Genomic DNA, 22,626 nt, shown 5'->3' with positions numbered 1-22,626 from the left:
AGTCACCTTGTTTAGGCAATGCTAGGCTGTATTAATTCCATACCATTTATGTATAGAGAAACATAGGGCAAAATAACATACCTAAAACTTAATACAATTGAGTTCACATTTCTAGTACATGCCACAGTTTAGCAATTTAATCTGTGGTAAATTAGGTATTATCTGTTGCTGTAAATCCTGATTTTTATGCTTTTTTTCATCTGCTTCTCTTCAGTTTTCAGTAAGCATCAATTCACCTGAAGTATAGGTCAGGCTTTACTATTCATAGTAATACAACTCCATCCTTGGACATGAGAAAATTTCTATTCTCCTGAGAAGAAACCAGAGTCCATTGATGCCAATAGCAACAAGGTCACAAACCAGTATCACAAATGGAATGCAGTCTCACTAATCCTGTATGATATCAAGATGATGAGACTGTGAGATACCATCAAAACATTCCTGATTTTGGGGGGGAAAATAATTTGTCATAAACTTACTTTGTACAGTTTGGCTCATCCAAGAAAAAATGGGATGTCATGATGCATATAATCACAGCTCTACTTTTGCAGGCGTTCTCCCTTGCTTCTAGAAAACTTTTCTTCCTGTGAAGCCTATTTCTTTGTGGGGCAGCAGGTACAAAATAACTTAAGTCACAAGGAAGTAACACTTGTGGGAAACTGTTATTAACATGAAAACAGTCATTTTAAAAAAATGGGGAAAAAAATCCAACAAATGAAACAGACATTGATATTTGGATTCTTGTGTGACTTTATCTGTTTTTTCTTGACCATCCGAAGCACCTAATAACCTCTTGGACATTTGTCCAAATAGGGCTCCTCCTCCTCTCTTTTTAAGAAATACTGGTTTTTCCCGTTAAACAAACAAACAAACAAACAAACAACATTTTTATCTTTTATTCAGTAGCACATCTTGAATATATTCCTTCTTTTCAAGTAGATCTGAAAACTATTACAGAATATTTACAGATATTGTAGAAAATGTGAAGCATGTAAGAGCACAGAATTTTGCCCTACTGAAAGCTCTTTATTATTGCATCCTATCAGACCATGCCAAATGTTCAACATCACCATAATTAAAACATTCATATTGCTACCCACTGCCTGAAGCAGAGCAGTGTGAAAATCCTTACTGTAAACAGCATCACAGTTTCCAACAGGTGCCTCACCTTGATGAGTTCTTCCTTCAGCACAAAAAGGTCACAAAGAGACATTTGCTCACTCCAGAAAAGTAATTTAACAGGAATAATGTTCAGATCGACATACCACTAACTTAGAACTGCATTCTCATTGGGCAAGTATTGGAGAAAACCCTGGAGACAACTGGTATCACCATGCATTTTGTGTTTGCCATACATTCTTCAAAACTCCAGTTACTCCTGTAACTACAAAAAAGTTGCAGAAAAAGCATTCCATCATTACCTACTGAAGAACTGAGGCTGAAGGTACGAATTCACTCCTACTTGCTCACTTTTGTGCTTTTAAGTAAGTAGGTAGCATTCCATGTTTTCACATTAAAAAGATGTCCCCGCATATTTAGATCTTATAGATATCTAAGTTACATGAAGAATAAAATATTTCTGGATGCTTTTTTTGCTCCAATACATATTATTTGTAATTCAGTTTGCTATGTCCTGAAGCTATGTTGAGAGTTTTCAACCTTTAGATTATTTAAATTAAAACATGGCAGAATGCACAGACATGTAAAACCTCTAAACATGCAGTAAAAATTGCATTAGGAGCTATCTTCCATTGTGTTCACATCAACAGGTGATTTAAAATTAGGGGGGGAAACTGAGCACAGGACAACATTTATTTTCATTTTAGAGTAGCATGACTGTAAATGACCTTTTCAAACGGTTCCAACTTTGGTCAAATTTTAAACTGAATATAAGATCAATGAAGATGATGTATGTAGACACATGAATTGTTCTTAAATATTTCTTCTGACAGCAAGTTTCTTACAAATGGGAATCAACACACTTCACATGACAGTGAAGTATCCAATCACTAACATCATGTCTAGCTCCCACTTTCTGGTCAATGGATAAGGAGGAATTTGGTTTCTCTAAATCCAGTGTCAAATACCTGGTTGCAGAATCCTTGCATAATATTTAAAAGTAATTTTGAAGTCTTTTTAAAAAATGATTGGCAAGGTAGAATACACTTTTAATAAGCAGATTGAGGCCCAAAGTATTCTGATGAACTTTTATTAAAAATAATCTTTCTACAGTAGTATGGAATTCTTCAGCAAAGTCAGGCCACCACCTGCTGCACAGCCATCTTCAGTAACACAATAAATTTGATCTTCTCTGTTCCTCTGGTAATCAGCACTGCTGGCTGATAACTGCTCTGCTTATGAACACAAATGCTGTTTTGACCACAAATACAACTTCCAAGCAGCCAAGACACAGTTTCACTGAAAAGGAAATCACCTTTCCTTCAACAAAACCAGTTTTCTCTAAACTTTCACAGATGGATATAATTCCATGCACAGTCATAAGATCCAGAAAGTTCTCAGTACAAGAACCAAAAGTTGCTTAATGACACAAGTTGATTTGGAATGCTCTGCATGCAGTTTGCTTCTTAGGACTTTGGGGGCTGCTTCCCTTTTCGAAGGCAATGTGTTCCAGATGCGGGATGTCTGCTTCCCAGCGCTGCCTCTATCTGCTGGATGTCATTATGCACTGAAGATTTATGTTCAGCTTCAAATTGAATGCAAGTTTCACACTCTAAGTAGGGATGCCCACAAACATATTGTTCTTTGGAGAACAACTCTCTGGCTCCATAGATATAACTTGGACAGAGTAGTTATGTTCTTCTGCAGCCCATGCCCGATCCAGATCCACAAGTCCCATACACTGCTTCCCTAAAACAAGAGCAAAGGAGAGCACAGAAACTCAAAACATTATCCAAACATTATCAAAAACTTGCACTTAAAATATTCAGTGTTAGGATAACACATGAGTAAACCATCTAAAAAGTAAGTCCCAAATCTACTTTAAAAAACATCTTAATCTGGTTTCTGTTCCAAATCACATCTGTGACTTGTAACCCTCATTTAGCAAAGACCTTGAGGAGATATATCTCTTTATATATGGAGAAAGGCACAACTATTTAAAAGTATTCTCAAAACAGAGAAAAAAACATGCTTTAATGTAAATGGGAAGAAGAAAAATGCCTAGTTTACCCCTGAGCTCTCTGAATTGCCAAACTTCTACTCCCTTTATAACCATAACTGTTTTCCTCCTGTCCTTTCATCTAAAATCTGAAAATCGCTGGTTATTGAACATAAACAATAGACTAAAATACCAAAAAGTGATCCAGTGTAATTGATTTGAGACATATTACTGTAACTATTTATAAACAAACATACTAAATTGGTAATGCAAATGAAGCTTATTTCAGATTTACCTGCAGAAAAAAACCGAGAAGGATAAAGGGTTTTTTTCTGCTTAGAAGTTTTTTATTATGATACAGCCACAACAAGATGATGGGACCATTTGTCTTTACTTATTTACTCATTATAATTTATTATTATGTTCTGAAATATAGGATTGACTTGTCAGATTGTATTTTCAGCAGCTTGAAACATTATTGCAAGAAAAATTTAATGCTACTTTGAAGTGTTTTATCACTAATTGTTACAGCCTCAAGTCATGAATGGGCACAATCCCACTTCAGTCTCAAACACAATGATCCTACCTCTTTTCTTGTTCCTGACAGAACTGTATAGTTAAATGTATTTGGGGTCTGAGATGAAGAGACAGGAGCACATCCTGATTACCTTTGGAATAGGAGTCTGACATTCCAAACTACCCTCCGGAATGGCTTACCTCTCTTCCCTGAATATATACAGAGCTTTTGTGCCTGTATCCTTACCAGCCCAGTTATGCACCCTGGTTAGGTGCCTGTAGAAGTTTCGGGCAGGTGGCACCAACACTCCCCTCAGTATCCTCGTATTTCAGAGCAGGTGGTGCACATCACACTTTAATGCAGGGCTCAGTCCAATCTACTCTGTCTGTCCACAGTGAACCCATGGCCAGAACTATCTTCTCGTCTCAGCTGAATGCATTAGTTACAAAAGAATTTCACTACTTTGAATTCACCAACATTATGACATTTGGACTCTTCTGTTGGTGGCTTGGGATTCGAGAGGGGTAGTAATTAGGTAGGAGACAATTTAGAGATACAATAATAAGGGAGTGCTTGAAAAAGAACTTTCCAATTCAGTCCTGTATGGATTTGCATACTGCAGGGAGAAATTACCAGTTTATATAACCAACCCAGGACAGAACTCTGCAAATTACCTTTTGTGGTCCTATCCTCCACATTTGTGGTTCCATATAAAATTACCTTCTGTGATGAACAAAATGGCATTTACACAATCCTGCCACTGATACCAGTATCATCATTATTCCAAGTGTACACATTGAAGGGCATCTGGGACTGCCACAAATGGGGCCTGGCTCCCCTGGGTGCTCTCAGTAAGTCTGTGAAACCCATGGAGCAGTTCTGTGTCCTCAGGTGGGCCATAGCAATGTTCACAAAGCCATTCAACCACTCATTTTGCACTCAGGTACCACTGCTGCATATAGAGGGTAAAAGCCACATGTCCAGTTAAAATGGTACAAGGGACTTTGTTCATTTAAGAGGGAATTGCTGTGTGTAGGAGAACTGAGTTCAACTGCATATTTTTAGGGTCACAGATACCACAGAAATTGGTGGTAACTCCTTTGAGAAATTTGTTTCAGCCATGACGTCACAGACAGAATGCTGTATTTTACAGCGTACAGGTAATGAAAGGGAATGATGTGTCACTTCTCTGAAGCTGCATAAACTCAGTGGTAACTCCAAAACACATTTCACAATACAATCCTAAAATATTCAAAAAGTAGAAGAGTAAGTCATTTTGTCATCATTTACAACAGAGAAGAAAGTCTCCACCTGTTCAGGAATACTTTCATTAAATGACATATACAGTTTTTTCAATATCTGATCCTGCATTGCACAAAAACAGAACTAAAAAAACCCATTCTCACATTGCTATAACACTGATCTCATTCAATCTTCAAATGTTTACAAGAAAACTTTAAAGTACCACCAAACAAGATTTCCACAAAAAAGATTTCAAAACTGAAGCAGAACACAAAAATGAAAACCATCTTCAATGAGACAGATTAGTATTACATGGAACTTAAAGAAAAAGTAACATTTTTGACAACAGAAGTGATGATGTAGGGGGAGAGAGAGAATAAAATTATATTTGGGGTCTTTTGTCAGGGCAAAACACATAAAAGTTACATTTGTGTTCCTAGCCCCTTCTGTCTTTTCTGACCTGGAAGCTAGTTTACAGCTTCAATCGGAACGAACAGGAATACCAGACAGAATCACATTATTTTTTTATAAACACACCTTTATATACACCCTTTATAAAACACATCCTTTTGTAAATCTAAGCTTATTCCACATATTTGAAGTGTTCTGTATTTGCTGTCCTTCTGACCAAAGCCAGCCCAATCTCTGCAATTCAGCCATATTGTTTGCAGCTGGCGTTTTTGACCTCCCAAGAGTTACCCCCAGTGACTACAAGCAGGACGAAGGGGGCACATTGAAAACGGGCAAACTGAAAATCACTACTACAAATAGCCAGTGCTTTTAATGTAGGATAAACTGCCAATAGCAGGACTTTAGCAAACTTCACAAAGATCTCATGCTTTTCAGAGAACGGTGGGGAGAAAAAAAGATGAAGCAACAAAAATCAGTAAAATGCAAACTCACTCTCTCATATTGATGATTTTGGAAGAGGAAAAGAGTTCCTACAGCACAAAAGAGAACAGCAAGACATGAAATGTGATGAAACTTAAATTTTTCAAATGTTATCTGAAGACATCTACTTAATGCCCCATTCATAAATGTACCATTTCTTCCTTTATGTATCAAGGTAAAACCAGCACTGAGATGGTTTACACAATAGCTTCAGAAATTCATACCAATTAGCCTGCGTTCAGGTGGAAGCTGAACAGCTGTCTGATCTGCAAATCTGCAAAGGATCATGTGCTCCTATAAAAAAGACAAAAAAACCCATAAATCAAGAAAAATCTGATTAAAGGCTTAGAAGTATCAGAAATGCTACCATGTTGAAGACAGTATTTCTAAAAAAATTTCTGTGTGCAAATCCCAATTTTTATACTGCAAATACATGTGTAAGTCAAGTGTTTGTAATCACTACCTCATTTCTCCTCATGAGTATTTGTTTCTTGCTAAACTTTCTAATTCTTTGCAGCTTGAAGTGGATGCAATGTATACAACACAGCATCCTTCAAAGACATCTTGCACACTAATTTTGCCTTCAATTACTGATGAGCACCACAGCCCTCTTTTAGCATAGTCATAATAGGACAGCCTCCCTGCACCAATAAGCAGGCAAGACAAAATTCTTTAACAGTTGATTTGAACATTTCTCCCAAGCAGTGGTTTTGAATCCCAGGACAGGCTGGTGGGTCAAACTTCCTCTGCCCCACCACATCCATTCAGATCCTGAAGGCAAAAAAATACCTGTCTGTGAATAGGAAAGTTTTCTCCATCAAAAGAGCACAATTTACTTTCAAACTACCCCTGCTCCATTAAAATTTTCTGCAGAGACTTCTACAGAAGAATTTCTCCCTGTCCAGTCAGCCAGGGGGATGGTGCAGGGGAGGGTGCACTTCGCTCCCTGCTTAGAGCAGCGGGCAGAGCCCCATCCTCATTTGCGTTCAATGCCCACCGCCTGTGCCAGCACAATGGCTCCTCAAAGAGCGGCCAAGCCAAGGCAAGTTAGCCAGGTGGTGAGAGGAAAGCCTTGCAGGTGTAGCAGTGAAATTACTGCTCTGATGGCAGCTGTGCTCTGTGGGACAGCTGCAATATGTGGTACAGGACAGAGTAAATCAGAACCACCTTAGAATCGCACAACATCCCCAAGTCTCCCACAACGACATGGGGAGAAAACAAGAACAGGCAACAACACAAAGTGCTCTCCTATGCAAAGCTCCCAGAGCTCTAGTTCTGAAACAAGGACACGTGTCATCAAAAAAGAATTTATTCTTTTTTATTCTTGCCTGATACAAAATTATTATTTTAAAGATTTCGTTCTTTAACAGGTAGAGAGAGCAACATCACCAAAGGATACTTCAGGTTCTTTCAGTATTCTGAAGTAAGGATACTTACTCCAGCTTTTTTTAGAGGGATATAAACATTCAAGTCTTCACAAAAAACCTTCATATTAAATCAAGATGGTAATTCCCCCAGTACACTCCATCCAACTCATAAATAGACAACTGACCGCAAAAAATTTCCCACATATTATAAAATAAAATACTATCATCACACGATACACAAATACTACTCATTTAAAGACATTTATAATATCTTGATGCAAGGATATTTGTTCCCCAGTACAGCTCATTGACATGAAGATTTCCAACTCACAGCTTCATAAAAATAAACAGAAGCAAAATAGGAACATGTCATAACACCTTTAGGCCTTGAACACGTTACACCCAGTCAGTTCAGCTCAAATGTCGCTCTTTTTGTAGTACAAAAGAGCTGAAAATGTTAAGCCCAGACATCACTACTGGAGAATGGAGAAGGGATGTCATGGACAATGTGGCCACTGTTAGGAGAGAAGTAGCAGTGACAGGCAGCTTAGAGAGAAAAAGAGGGATTTAGAGGAGAGGGAGAAGATCCATGTTAGCACACAACTCCTCCAGCCTTCAGGCACCCAATACAACTAGGCTCTTTGCAACAGCAAGTTCCCAGCTCCTGTGGACCAGACCAGAGCCAAGGTAAGTCTTGTCACTTAACTTGAAAATCTGAACTGACTCCAGTCCTTAGCTTCTTACAGAGCGATCCAAAAAGATAAACTAGAGCCTGTTAGGACTACATTGTTTCCCGCGACACAGTGATTGTCACATTCCCTGATGGCAGAAGTAAGAAGAAAAGCATTTCTAAAATAATGTTTAGAAACTTCCCAAAGCATGCATAAACAGCTAACTTATTAGAACATCCACACCTTCAATTCCTATTAAATTTCAAAAGTTGTATTTTTAACCTTACACAGTTCTACTTTCCAATTATTGTGTCTTTACAGTGTCTCAAAATGTGTCATGGTAGAAACCTACAGCTATCATAACCTTATTCCTTGCAACTATAAACTAATGAATTACAACATAATGTTCTCATCAAAAAAGTTTTGGACATGCCAGACTTCTGGATGTCTTTTTAGATCTCACTAAAATGAAAGATAAGAGAAATTAATTTAAAATGGGAACTGGAGGGGGTGACACAGACAACGTCTGGCTAACACATGGCAACTTTGGCTGCTAGCCAATAACCTGTAAGAATTTATAAAATATGAAATATAAAAACACATACAGCTAGCTGCATAACAAAATTTATTTATAACTAGGATTATTTGAGGCACCAACCAGCCTAGACCAATTGGATAGACTCTTCTGTTACTAAGAGCAGCAATATTTTTTAGCCTTATCTTTGACTCCTGTGCCCTTTTGCAACACAAATAACAAAATTTTGGAGTAAAATTCTTCTACAGTGTTGACAAACCCTGTGATTTAAATCTCCATGGATTAACAGATTAAGAAAAAATTCACTGAGTTGCAATGAGATTATACACACTATCCTAATCTAGGCATCCTTGACTTTATAACTGACACTATGTCTCTCTGTACTGCTAGCAGGTTTAATAATGCTAGTAAATAACTTTTTTCTGAACTGAAACCTGAGTTCTTTGTGATTATGTCTCAGAGACATTGAAAGGAAACTTAATCGTGGGAAAAAATAATGGCAGCTCCAAATCCACCACGCAGCTTTTGTCCTCTCAATCTTTGGGCATTTATTACCTGATTACTCAACTTCCCTTATAAGATGGCTGGAGATTTTCTGAATTTTTAAAACTCCCTCTAATTTAGGGATTAAAAAGGATAATCTCTATTTTCCTGCCACATACATTATCTTTGTACTACCCACTGTCCCCAAAAGCATTTGGATATTAGAAATACCCTCCTTCACTTCCATATTTCTGTTACAAAGAATTATTCTGCACCTCCAAAATTCATTTCTATATTGTAAACACCAAGAGTCCTGCCTAGGATTTGACCTGTAAATTCAGTAAAGTTTCTATATAACCCTGCTTCTCTCAAAAGGAAACATGTTCTTTCCATGCTACATTAAGTGCTTCTAACCTTCAAATTTCAGGTTGCTCATCACTAACAAGTTTAAACTCACAGGACAAAATTTAGCAGATCAGTACTGGTTTTCTGCTGTCCACCTCTCTGCTCTTGTCCTCTTCCTCTCCTATCTTATCTGCACTCTGTCAGATCTGTATGCTTCCGTGATAATTTCTCCCATATTTCTCTCAGATTATCTCCACAGACCCCAGCTCCACAGGGTCAAAACACACTTCAATATTTTAAATATAATTCTGAACAACATTTTTTAAACTGTATAAAATATAAATACTGTATAGAATTTTTGCTGATCTGTATAAGCTCTTCCTGCTTACTATGTCCAATGTTTTAGACATAGAGAGAAGAATCTAATGTTTATTAGAACAGTTGTATTTAACACCTAAAAAAATTGGTATCCTGTAATTTTTAGCTGACACACATTGAAGTACCCTAGGAATGACTCACTTACACATTATGAAAAAAAGGGGTTTTTTTTGTGGAGAAACTATTTAATTTTATTGAAGAAAAAAGCCTTTGAAAGTGAATGGTGGAGAAAACACAACACCTGCACTAATAATGAACATTTCACGTAACACATGCCCCTCCTTGCAATTTTAAGATAACCACCCATATTTCATTTGATAAGAAGACCCAGTAAGATGCAGAAAACTGCACATAAACATCTTCCCCCTGTCTTTTTACATACCTTGTAGGACAAAATTTCTTTAAACTGATGACTGAAAAAAAAAATAAATAGATCAATTCAATTAACATCTAAAACCAGCAAAGGTGAAAAATAGAAGCAATCATTACATACTTGAACACATCTTAAAGAAAACAGCAGTATCTGTACCTTGAAGAAAGGCATTAAAAATACTAAAACTCATTACAGTTCCAGTACACTAGAAAAGTGTATATAGTGGTGGGGTTTTCCTAATATTAATAAAAATTCTCTCTTAAATCATTATAAATGCTAACACATACTTACTGTGGTTTTCTCATTGTCACAAAACCAGTTTATATATATTTACTAATACACACATATATTTTGTTTGTACCATAAAGGTAAAGGGTCTTTACAATGAAATTGAATACAGAACACAGGCACTATGGGGATACAGCCAGGCTATAATGTTTTATGATCATATAACATAAGGAAAAAAAGAAAAAGCAAACCCTAAAATGTAGCTCAAGCTCAGGCTGGTAAGTTTTTTCGTACTTCTGAGGTTAGATTCAAAATTTTAGCAAACACAAACATTCTTGCAGCATCTACAGCAACAAAAGTTTTCTAAGTGATCATTTCCAGTCTTTGTGGTCTAAAAACATAGCTGGACAAAAGTTAAACATTTTCCAGCCAATTTTAAAACAAATTTGCTAATTTTAGAAGGCTTCAAATTTTATTGCCTCTTCATTAGAAGACTTATTTGTTTTATTGTGTCACAAGAGAAAACAAAAGGGACACACAAAGAGATGGAAGTACCAAACTGACAAGAAAACACTGTTAAATGCAAAGGTTACCAAACTGACAAGTTGTAAATAATTACTCTCCACACACTTCTGTGTCAGAACACTTTGATATTATAGAGAAATATGAAAAATATTTCACATGAATACATAATATCTTTTTAGATTTGCAGGTTAATTTTAAGACTGCATGTTCCATTTTCTTATTTTAGCAAATATATACTTAAGTCATTGATGTAAATCCTAGTAGAATTAAATCTAATTAATCTTTGACATTCAAAATGCAAAGCTCAGTTTTATGAACAGAAAAAAAAAGCCAACCAAAACACAACCCTTTCCCCCAGCTAGTTCTGACTCAGAAGTCTGTTTAACTCTTATCTTCTGCCACTTTATGCTTACCTTTTACATTTTATTTATATCAAAGGCATTAAAATTCTTAAGCATAAGATATATTAGTATCTCCCACAAGGCAGATTTGAAGACAAAATATGTACACAATCCATTGAAAAAGTATTAAAAATATGAACTGAAACAGAGGAGAGCTTATCTACTTGGGAATAAATCAAAGAAGTTCCACAAGTACTGAACTGTTTTATAAAGCAGACCCATTTCTTTAAACTGACTCCTTACATCTTCCTCCAACATTAAAATGTCAATTCCCCTTCCTAGAGTAATTTTCATGAGTTTTCCATTAACTTTGTGATTTTAAGGTAGAAGGTCTGCATATTAGATATTATATCTACTATATTGATTGCATAAAGTCTTCCGAGCCATGAATAGATAAATCCAGAAAAAATATTCCAGGAATTACCAATCTGTCTCTCTGTTAGGACAAGAGGAAACAGTTTCCTTTTAAGTGTGAATCAGCTTAGCCTAGTCACTCACAATGACCCTCGAATGATTAATTCTATACTCTTTTAGGATTTTATTCCCTCATTTAAGTTGATATTTTAAGGCTTATCTTGCAAGCTTTAGTTCACCTTCGTGGATATTTGAACTTGACTGTATTTTGAATGAAGCCGTAGCAGCAGGGGGAGATGACAAAGGCTGCCCGTGCCCTGAGGCAGTGTTCGATCACCATGTCTGTAGCCACCCCACAGGCGTGCAGAGCCACCTACAGCAGTAAAAACAACAAACAAGGAAACAAGAAAATTCATCATTGGAACACTCTAAATACAGTCCAGCAATTTTTGGTTGACTGAGTTACTTAAACACATGAGAAGTTTTTGCAACTAAAGCTGCTACACCAAAGGCCTGGTCCTTAGTTCTCCAGTTTTTCATTCTTCTCCTTCATTTCTATGTTGAGGAAAATTTATGGTTTATTCCATTAACAAGGAATTGACACTGAAGAAGGGTCACTCACCAAAAGCACTCAAAAGGCAGGTGCACTTCATTGTGATACCAAATAAACTAAAAACAAATCTCCATAAAAATAGTAGCTGTGGAATACATAGTAACAGAAAAACTATGTGGTGATTTGTCAAAAGTTTTTGTCAAGCAAAAAGGACTTAGAAATACAAAGAACTACATCAAAACTGGATTTCAACTGAGCAGTAAGAGAAGTAACAGATATACCTCAAGGTCACATCTAAAGGAAAAAATTATGCATAAATTTAGATAATTTGATTTTAAAGTACTAAGTAAAACCTAAAGGAAACAAACACTGGAGCTGGGGGAGGCATCAAATACAACCTGCCCTCCTTTAATTCTGTTTGTCTCACCTTATTCTTTTCTTTCTTTTTCTTAGTAATGGGCTCTTCAACTAAAACTAAAATAACATTTGATCACAACTACCCGTGAGCACTGACGTGTTTGGGCAACACACAGGTTGCACCCAAATTCTTCCTGCTCTCCTACACAAAGGCAGGTTACTGCAGTACTCAATACATTGGCAAGGGAAGGCAAGCAGCTCTCTCCTACCTATACCTGGGACGCCAAACGCACCACTGAAATGGGGCATTACCTTCTCTGCCTCCTCCCATGTGCTCAGTACCTCAAAGAGTAGGCTTTGGGCATACTTAAACTAAGGACATTTCTGAGGCACATTTTTGATTTCATGCAGCAGTGTGAATTTATAAAACTACATTGTTTGGTTTGCTTTTTGTTCACTGTGGATTTAGAGAAGAGGTTTAGAACTGCCCAGCTCAGATTTCAGGGTTCAAAGCTGTTTTTCAAGGAAGAGCAACTGGAAGATAAAAACTTTGCTCTCAGATATAGATTAAAACAAAGTCTTTTTTGTTTCCAGTCTGCTTGTTGTAAGCTCAGCTGAGGAGACCATTAATCATCAACTGAACTGCAATTGCATACAGATGGAAATAAATACTCTCATCTCAAGCAGAACATTAAAAAATTAACAAGAAAATAATTTCAAAATGAAATTTTCTGCTCATATTAATTTAACAACAAAAATAAAACTAGTTTAACATCAGAAATAGAGTCTTAATATGACAGCTATCAGATTATCATGAAATGTAATTATAGATACTTCCTCATCTATCCAAGTAGAAAACAAAGCTCTCTGCTTTGCCTGCACATTTGAAAAAGAGACCTTAAAACAGCAGCAGATAAAACCAGTAGCTTTGCTGAGCATGTATGACCTGTTACACCAATGGATTTCTTCTTTGGCTTTCTAAGAACCCATTTAATTAACAAAAATCCCAAATAAAATTAAAGCAAAGCTTTCTCAGGATATCCTATATATTGAACTCACTATCTGAAACAAAATAAAATGTGAAGACTAATGCAGATATTTGGAAATGAAGCATTTCCAAGTGAACTCTTCTGACATATATTTCGGTATCTTCCTTGTCACAAAACTTGAAAGAGAGAATATAATACTTTTTTATTACATAAAAACTCCACAGGTTTAATATTGTATTAACCTTTAAAAGAGGCCCCCAAAAATTAAGACAGGAATTCCAATGGTCACAAAATTGGAGACTCATTTCGTAAAACAACTATTAAAAATTCCACACACACAATTCAGTGTACTATTCATGAGATCCTGGTATTTTGAAATAACTCTCTAGTTCACCCACTGAGATTCATATGACAGTGTAGCACAGAAAATAAAGCTAGAGAATTGGAAATTTACACTTGGAAGCACTGGGCTAAAACCACTTATTTTCTCCTCTTTCTCCTGCACTAAATTTCTTTTCCTTTCTTGAATAAACCAACCAAACAGTTAAACAGCACTGTTCATGTACCATAAACCTTCAGCATTAACCATCCTCAGCTACAGTCAAAACAGGATTTCAGATGGATGATTTAAAGAACAGTCAATATTGCATGGAAAGCTTGCACCTTGCCACAGGGGTTCATTTTCTATTAGCAGAATAAAAAACTAGATGACAGGAATATTTACAGAGCTACAAAATACTATTTATGCCTTATTCTTCACTAGGGCTGCAAAATTCTAGACAGAACATTCATCTCATTTACTTTCATGGTCTGTAAGGACATACAGAGTTTTATTCTCTCACGTATTTAAGTTGTTTTAAGAATAATTAATCAGACACTGAAGTTCTGAAGTAGAAAAGTTATAATCACTTACCCCAATGTTAAAAGTCCCATTAAAATAATCCAAGTTTGCTTGAATGAACCAAATGTTTTTTAAACCTAGTTCATCACTTCTGTCTTTAGCACGAATCAGAGACAACTCCTTATTTTCTATGAGCACCACCTAGATGTCACACACAGGAGAAGGTAAGGCAAAATAATACTGAGAAATTGAAGTACAACATTACCAAGCAGAAAACGTTCTAGTTTGCTGAGAAAACCTTTGAATTACTTGTGGCAGAGTCTGAGAGCTACAAAATGACTAGCTGGAACCCTAGCAACAATCAAAAGCATTTAATGCTTGCCAATATTAATCAGCTTGCAAATATTTTATATTTTCATATAACTTTTGTTTTCTCTGGAAAGCACCAAACACATCTGGGGATTATGCTTAAAAATTTGCATGTTTCAAACCTAAGTCCTCTGCTGAGACAACTGTGACTTCTATGTGTCCTCTCCACATAGACATCTTTTGAAGATGATTACCAGAGATCTTTTTCTTGAGAATTTACCTGACAGGATGGCATCATATAAGCAAGAACAATTCCAACATGGCCCTGTGAAAACAAAAACAAACAACAAAATCAATAGCATTCCCTATTGTTCACTCATTACATGATGAGCATCCCCATATCAATGGGAGAATGTTTGAAAGCGGCTGAAATTTTAGCATTTGCACTTCTGCTTTGCTTTGTGGCAGCAACCACCTAGAACTGCGAGGATGAAAGCTGAAAGAAACTGCACCACAAAAACAAAAATGTACATTACCCCTCCACTGCAAAAATCCACAATCACATCTCCAGGCTTTGCGAGCTTTGTCACTGCTGCTACCAAATTATTCAGTTGCTGCTGCTTCCTGAGAGCCCGGTCTCTAGACATCTTTCCTGGGGATGACAGAGAAAATGCCTAAGCAGTGATCAGCAGTTCTCAACCCTGATAATTTTTTATGAGTAGTTGCAAAGCACTGCAAATGCAATTTATGGCTGAGATTAAAAATGACTGGAACACTTGGGCGTCTTAATTCACTTCAAGCTAAATTCGTATTTAACATATTAAATACTTGGTACAGCCTTCTCCAAAATTAACTTTCTACTTAGTGATGTTAATGTATCCTTAGGAACAAACTCATATAAACTTAATGTAAAGCAATCAAGCCAGTGTAAACTCTGGCCTAATTCTGCTCCAATCTTGTGATTCATGCCCAGACACAGAGTTCAAACACATTCACAGTAAGGTTGTCAAAATAAATCCTCATTTACTGTATCTATATACACTGTCCTTAAGCATCTTGGTTTTAAAACTTGTACTCTTTCTACTGTCAATTTTTACTTTTCATACGAACCAGCCCTATTTATTTAAATGACTGCACATGCAAGGAGGTACTTCTCAAAGTCATTATTTCTACATAACAAAGTCTGGCTTTCCACCACATTTGTAACAACCAGAACTGGAAAAACCATTAATTTCTTTCAAATGTGGTTGGTAAAGTCCAACATAGAGTTGCTTCAGATATAATGAATTTGTTGAGTCAGCACTTACATATTTGTAAAGCTGCATTTTGTCTCAGCGGGGCTGAGTGCTGACAGACCTATTAAAGACTCCTTTTGCTTGTTCAGAAAGCAGAGTTTGACACAGATATTGACAGCTCATCTTCACAATAAGAAAGAAGTACTGAAACAACTCTTTTAAATGAGTTTTCACAAAGAAGAGTAAGGTGTACCAAAAAATTCCAGTGATCTCTGAAATATGAACAACTATTTTCCTACTTGGAACACTACGATATATTTGAGTATGGACACTCAAAACTCATTAAATTTGCCTATTTAAAAATTTGTGCTCCCCAATACTGGGGTGCAGTTTAACATAAAACCCACAAATCAGTAAAGTTTCCTGGCTACTACAAAAACTGTTCAATTCTCATCATCATGATAAATTGCATTTATTACAAAGTTTGTTTCAAACTGTATCCTGAAAATGGGGGGGATTTGTATATTTTATCATAAGTAACATTTCACTTTACAAATAAACAACCAATTTCAACAAACTCATCAGATGAAATTATCACTACATCTCTTTAGACAGAATGAGAAAAAAAAACACTTTTCAAGATACTACATTCTATACTGTCAGTGGCAAAGAAAAAACTGTGAAGAGAAGGCAGAGGAAGTAGGGTAGAGTTCATTCTGTGCAGTTACAGAAGAGTTTTTAAGAAACCAATAATGACATTTAAAAAATATATTCCTAAGTCACTGCATGGTGGCACATTAAGATTTGTACTACTGAATGGAAATTAAGAGGTTCAACACAACCTCCTCACTTACCAGCTTTGTATTTCAGATGTATTTTGTACATCTAAAATAGAGCACTTTACAATAATAAAAACATTGTTACAGTTCAAACATTTTTTACACTTTGTGAAAGTTACCATAAAGAAGAGTCCCAGAAAATTAGGCTTTCCAATAACAAATACAAGCCCTTTAACACAACATGCAAATTGCTGAACACATTTTAAGGAATCAACTCTTACACATGAGTAGATCCTTGGAAAAACATGTGATGAAAGACTATACTGGAAACCCTAAGTCCTTGTGTGCCAAGTATCTATATGAACTGCTCCATAGGTATTTCCATGCTTCAGTTAGAACTTACGTTCAGGTGTTCTACACCTATAGTTCTTACTGTAGTCAGTGAAGATGCAGGAATTCCAGCAAGTGCAAAATCAAGTGCTGTCACTATGTTTGAGCTAAAAATTCAGCTTCTGAGGTAAAACCTTTAACTTGTTAGGTAGGCAGTTATTATGATTACTAAATACCTAGAAAGTCCTAAACCTAAACCCTACACAAGTATGTTCTCTATGTACCTGTAAATGTATGTACATTCACATAGCTGCACACACAACCACAATGGATTGTTTGAGTTTTGTGAAGGAGCAGTTGTCCTGAACATAGCTTTAATCCAACTGAGACTACCTGAGTAATAAATTAAAGGAATCAAGATATCTAATGCATGTTTGTCTGCTGTATTCCCCACACCTGAAATACAGCTGTGGCAAGGGGAGCACAATTAACAGGGACTTTTATCAGGGTAATACAGGCTCCTACTAGGGCTTTCTTGATCAATCAACATATCTTACTGGGTTTGTTTCAATTATTTTGACTCTCTCTGAAAAAGTACTTAAAATATTGTTGCTCTAAAACAAACAAAATGAGCAGATGCCTTCCTGTTTTATGGAAGCAGCAAGAAACCAAGTCACATTTAATTGTTTCATCTGATAAGCAAACAAGCAGCCAAGCAAATTCAGACTTCCCAAGAGATCAACCTTCCTCAGAAGTGCACTAGAAGCTGTCCATGCACAACATCCACATCTGACTGTGATTACACAGGTCTGAGAGGTGTCACTGCAGCTCAGCACGGTAAATCTGAGCTTGCTTTAAACCACCCAGTTTGGACATGGACAGCAACCCTGCTATGACAGCTCTGCATGTAGGACAAGCTGGCTTTCCAAAAACCTGTTCAGCTCCTCTGCTGCTAAAAACTAGCAAGCTAGCCCCTTAAAATTAGCTCATCTTATGTCTATAGAATAAAAGCACACTTCTAACTGCAGCACAAACCTATTCTTGTGACATTGCAGGTACAGAACTAGCGGACAGCAGCAGCAATAAGCATAAATAACTAGAAGTAAGCAGGGACATATGCTGGATATTATCTTGGATAAAATTTCAGGTTCAGCTAAAAACAGAAAAACAAGCTTTTAAAAAACACGACAAAAGCATGAACAGAGGGTTTTGTTTGACAGAATTCAGTATGGACTTGCCCTTATAACCTCAAGACAGTACACAGAGAAACCCTTAGCTAGAAATACACTGTGATGATAGAAGGTCAGCTGTCTTCTGGGTTTGAACATGAAACTTGCCTCACAAGCTTAGGTGGCTTCATTTACACTGCAACTCATTTTTAACAGGGGTTGGTTCTCACAAGAATTATCTTAAAAAATAACTTCGACCTTCACAAATTTTCTTTTTTTTTCTACTTGGTGAAAATAAGTAAGTATTTAAAAGTTCATTCATGGTATAAAATTGCAAGCTCACTTGGTGAAAAGTCCTCAGAATTCAAGGCTTCCTGAGTTCAAGTAACTAGCACAATTAATTTATTGGGATTTGTTGTAGATTTTTTTTTTCTTGGTAATTTCTGTATCACTCTCTTATATTCACTTCCAACTTCAATCTTATTATGACAGGGACCAGGCAGACAATTTTGTTCCCAATCCTGCCTCTCAACAGGTCTTAACACAAATGTTCTGAGCCATTTTCCTGCACTATATGGAAGGACAGAACACACCTGTCATGCCTCAAACAGCAAAAAAATCCATGCATGCAAATGCTCCCATGTCCTTATCCAACTTTTCTGTTCTTATTTTCCACCACAAAGGTTTTCCTAAGAGTTCTGGGATTTATTAGTATTAAGTACAACTCCTGAAAACACCATCAAATTTTCATACTGTGCAAAATTAGCAAATCGATTCTAGGATCCCTAAAAATCAAAAAGTAAAATAGTAACAGGTTTCATCAGCAAAAACAGATGCACTACTTAGTACTCATTTAGTTGACCTCAGGAGTATTAAATGAATAAGAAATAATTTTTTTTAAGAATTAGCCTACAGTCCTCAAAAACTCTAGCAATTAACTCTTCATGGTCACCAACCAACAGAGTTCATCCTCCTTTACTATGCAGGCAATAAGTAGTAAATATTCCCTTGAGAGATGGATGAAATCATGCTTGAATCAATAAGTATTTTGTCTGCTCTACCTCTGGATTTTGAGCTTGGTAGCCAGAATTACAGAAACACAGCAAGCTGTGATGTGGCCTGTAGAGAATGTTAGTTAGTGTGGCTAACAAGTCCTTCAGGCAATAAATTTAACTAAAACTTCTGCATTTAAAAATACTATAGCTCACTTTGCATTTCATGAGTGCTGAGACAGTAAACAATGTTAATTGTGTCTTCAAGAGAAGTAAGAAAAAATGTGGTTTGAAACTCAGCCGTACAAGGCAAAACATTGAAGAATGTGACATTTTCCTACAATACACTGAAAGGTCCCCATAAAATTATTTGCTCCCTCCGCAAGAACCCAACTAACAGATTGTCATATAGTCCCAGAAAAAGTCATTTTCAATAAATGGTCACAACAAAGAGATTTTATTTGGCTTCACAAATCCAACATTACTGTTAATTCAGCCCATGTCAAGCAGAACTTTAAAGTTTCTATGGCATTCAGAGGTCTTGCACTTTGGCACAAATAAATATCAACTTCTGATAAAGCAAAGCCCCCTTTATTTTTGTATTGCCTTGGTCAGCGTTCAAGTTCATATAATCCTTTAAGTCCTCAAATAATCCTTTCATATTTCTCAAGTTAAACTTGAAAAGTCACTAGAATTTAACCCTATTCAACTTTCAAGTCCTATCACAGCACATCTGAACACACAGCTACCAACACATACCCATAACACACAGTATGTGCATTCTCCTATTACATATAGTAGGATTGCATACTTCTATTTTTTTAGCACAAGTATCTTTTTTATTTTACATAAGCCTCAGTAAACTAATTCAAATGATAACATGATTCTACTTTTCATGGAAATTCAGGGGAAGTATATTTATTGCTATACTGTTTACATATAGCAAAAAAGGCTCAGTAAGTACAAAACAACAGATGTGTTTTTATGGTTTTATGCTAAGATACTGATCAAGTGTTTCTGAAACCAAAGCTTTTTTTTTAATGGTAGTTCCTTATGATAATTCAGTATATTCTAATTATTTCCTAACACCCACAATAGCTTCTGCTAAACTCTTTTTGATACCTGTTGGCAGGTAGAGGGGCTTATTTGCTTCTTTGTTTTGGAGGTTATTGAACTTTTGTGTTATGGGCTGGTGTTTTGTGTTTATACAGAGTATTTAGTCAGATTAATATAGGTGGTTCCCATGGAACCACTAGAAAAAGTAAAATTAAAATAGATGTAAGGATTCCAGCTCAGCTGTCATTTATTTACAATTAAATACTCTTAACAGTCAAAAATAATACCACCTTTTTTCGACAAACTGCAAAATCTTGTAATAAATATAATTAGCAGAGACGATAACTTTGCCTTGGTCCACTGGTCACCTTGGCTACCTGAACAGTGTTCTTCTTCAACTTCAGCTGCTTTTATTCAATCCGTGTGGGCCAGTGCTGAAAGTTGAAGATCCTTCTCCAGCCTGGGACCACCTTCCAGCTGTCCCCTTTCACTGCACTGCACTGCCCTGCCTCCCTTCCTCTTCCTCCCAAGCAGCAACTTGTTAGCTTTCAGCAACATCTGTTTCCTACTTAGTGCATGACCACACCAGAGGAGAGAGAAGTATCAGAAGATGGGCCAGCCAGTCTCAGCATCATCTCCATGTATGCCCTGGCAAAGACCCAGTTGAATCACAGTCTGAAACACATACATCAAAAGGCAAAGAGGGCATGCAAGAGGCAAATGTGTCTCAATTCTATCTTTCATAATGGTGGAAGGAGGCAGCTCTGATTGAGCAAAAGGGATGATTATATTTTTGAGCACCACTTTAATTCAATACAGCAAGTAGTGTTTCTGTAGCTTGTCCACCTGGGCATAACTCAAAGTAGGGGACCCAACAAGCATGGCTGTTGAGAGAGAAGTCGGACCACATCCTGCATTGGGACTTGAATGCCTCCTCATGGATATAAATCTGTCCATTTAAAAGCAAAAAGTTACATTCTTATGGTTTCAGCATTGGGAATAAAGCAGATCTTCCCTCCAGAGTAGCTATAAAACAATTAACACCACAAAATGTCTCTAACCAACTCCTCAATGAAATCTAGATTATAGAATGACACTAACCTTGGCTCTCCACTTGTCAGGCTCAGTATAAATAGTTTTCCTTATGTTCAACTCCCCTACAGTTGTGAAATAATTCAGTCTGTCTGTCTGAGTGATACTGGACTAAGAAGTTATCTGTCACTGGAAGTCTGCCTCTTAGCTACAAAGAATATACTTCTTTACTATGTGTGTTAAGCCTAAGGGTCAAACTTTGAGCTCTGACCTGAGTGCAGAATTCAAAGGCTGGTCTCTAACAGAGCAGTTTTCAAAAAGGACTTTGCATATTTGGTTTTCCTGCTTTACTTCAACATAAAAGAAAAGTAATTTGTTAGCAATAATCTTGCACCTTCATCTGGAGAATATTCTTTTTCTTTTCATTGTTAAGTCAATTATTAAGGTAGACCTAAACGTGAAAAATAAATTTGAGTCTGCAGAAAAAAAGGAATTCTGATCCAGACCAATGCTAAAACAAATCACTTGTCACTTTAAAATGACAGTCGTAGAATCATAGGTTTGGGTTGGAAGGGACCTTAAAGATGCATGGGATGGGAAGACATTCTACTACACACAGCTCAAAGCTCCATCCAGCCTGGCCTTGAACACGGCTCAGGATGGGACATCCACAGCTTTTCTAGGCAGTCTGTTTCAGTGTCACACCACTCCCACAGTAACAAATTTCTTTCTAATACCTAATCTAAACCAACGTTTTATCAGGTAAAAGCCATTCCCCCTCATCTCATCCCCTACATGCCCTTGTAAAAAGTCCCTCTGCAGCTTTCCTTGAGGCCCTCTTCAGGTACTGGAAGGTGCTGTAAGGTCTCCTCAGAGCCTTCTCTTCTCCAGGCTAAACAGCCCCAGCTCTCCCAGCCTGTCTGCAGAGGAGAGGTGCTCCAGCCCTCTGAGCATCTTCATGGCCTCCTCTGGACTCACTGCAACAGGTCCATGTGCTTCTAATGTTGAAATTTTATAAGCTTATGAAGACATAAAATAAACTGAGAAGCGAGGCTGAAAATATCCAAGAAATGCAAAACCAGTTGAATTTGATCATAAAAGTATTTCTTTTAATGTAGGATACTGAATCTGCTGGAATTTACAAAGAAAACATAATCAAATTATAAAAAAAGTTTCACTGCTTTTCCATTTTCTTCTCCATCAGTTCCTTTTAAAATCTAATACAATTACTTACACAGGAGGCGAAGTTTCAAAATCACTCTCATTGAAAAGTAAGTGGAAACATTTAACTCCAAACAGCTTCACAAAATTTTAAAGTAGGTATTTAATCAGCATTTTCATTATGTTGAGATATTTCTGTTATCCTACCTTCAGCAATGTGAAAGTAATTCACATTTTGGAAGGCGAAGGAAGAGAACTATCAGAAACAAAAAAACCCCACTTTGAAGCATCACAAAGTATCAACTATTCTAGCAGCCAAAGCTCTATACTGGACTTTTTTTTATTTATAGAAAACTACAGCAAACCTTAATTTTTACTTTTTCATTCTCCTGATC

At 36.6% G+C, this 22,626-nt stretch overlaps 1 protein-coding gene across 4 annotated transcripts in view; it reads right to left on the bottom strand.

Annotated features, from left to right (window-relative positions):
- Positions 1 to 881: 881 nt before the first annotated feature.
- GSTCD (glutathione S-transferase C-terminal domain containing) overlaps positions 882 to 22,626 on the bottom strand; it is a 55,072-nt gene continuing 33,327 nt past the window's right edge. For 3 of the 4 annotated variants that reach the window (XM_042049694.1, XM_042049693.1, XM_042049695.1), the window contains exons 6-13: positions 15,014 to 15,129; positions 14,758 to 14,802; positions 14,241 to 14,369; positions 11,668 to 11,801; positions 9,930 to 9,960; positions 5,993 to 6,062; positions 5,781 to 5,818; positions 882 to 2,868 (exon numbers count right to left, since the gene is read on the bottom strand). In XM_042049694.1, coding sequence (XP_041905628.1) covers positions 2,725 to 2,868; positions 5,781 to 5,818; positions 5,993 to 6,062; positions 9,930 to 9,960; positions 11,668 to 11,801; positions 14,241 to 14,369; positions 14,758 to 14,802; positions 15,014 to 15,129 — 707 coding nt within the window. In that variant the 3' untranslated portion in view covers positions 882 to 2,724. The remainder of the gene's footprint in view (positions 2,869 to 5,780; positions 5,819 to 5,992; positions 6,063 to 9,929; positions 9,961 to 11,667; positions 11,802 to 14,240; positions 14,370 to 14,757; positions 14,803 to 15,013; positions 15,130 to 22,626) is intronic. The other variant, XM_042049696.1, reaches the window with a different exon arrangement.

This window comes from Corvus kubaryi, unplaced genomic scaffold (genome assembly GCF_017639235.1).
Source record: "Corvus kubaryi isolate FWS band 111438036 unplaced genomic scaffold, C.kubaryi_AGA036_p1.0 71, whole genome shotgun sequence".
NCBI classification, from domain to species: Eukaryota; Metazoa; Chordata; class Aves; order Passeriformes; family Corvidae; genus Corvus; species Corvus kubaryi.
This window is presented reverse-complemented; position numbering and strand designations above follow the sequence as displayed.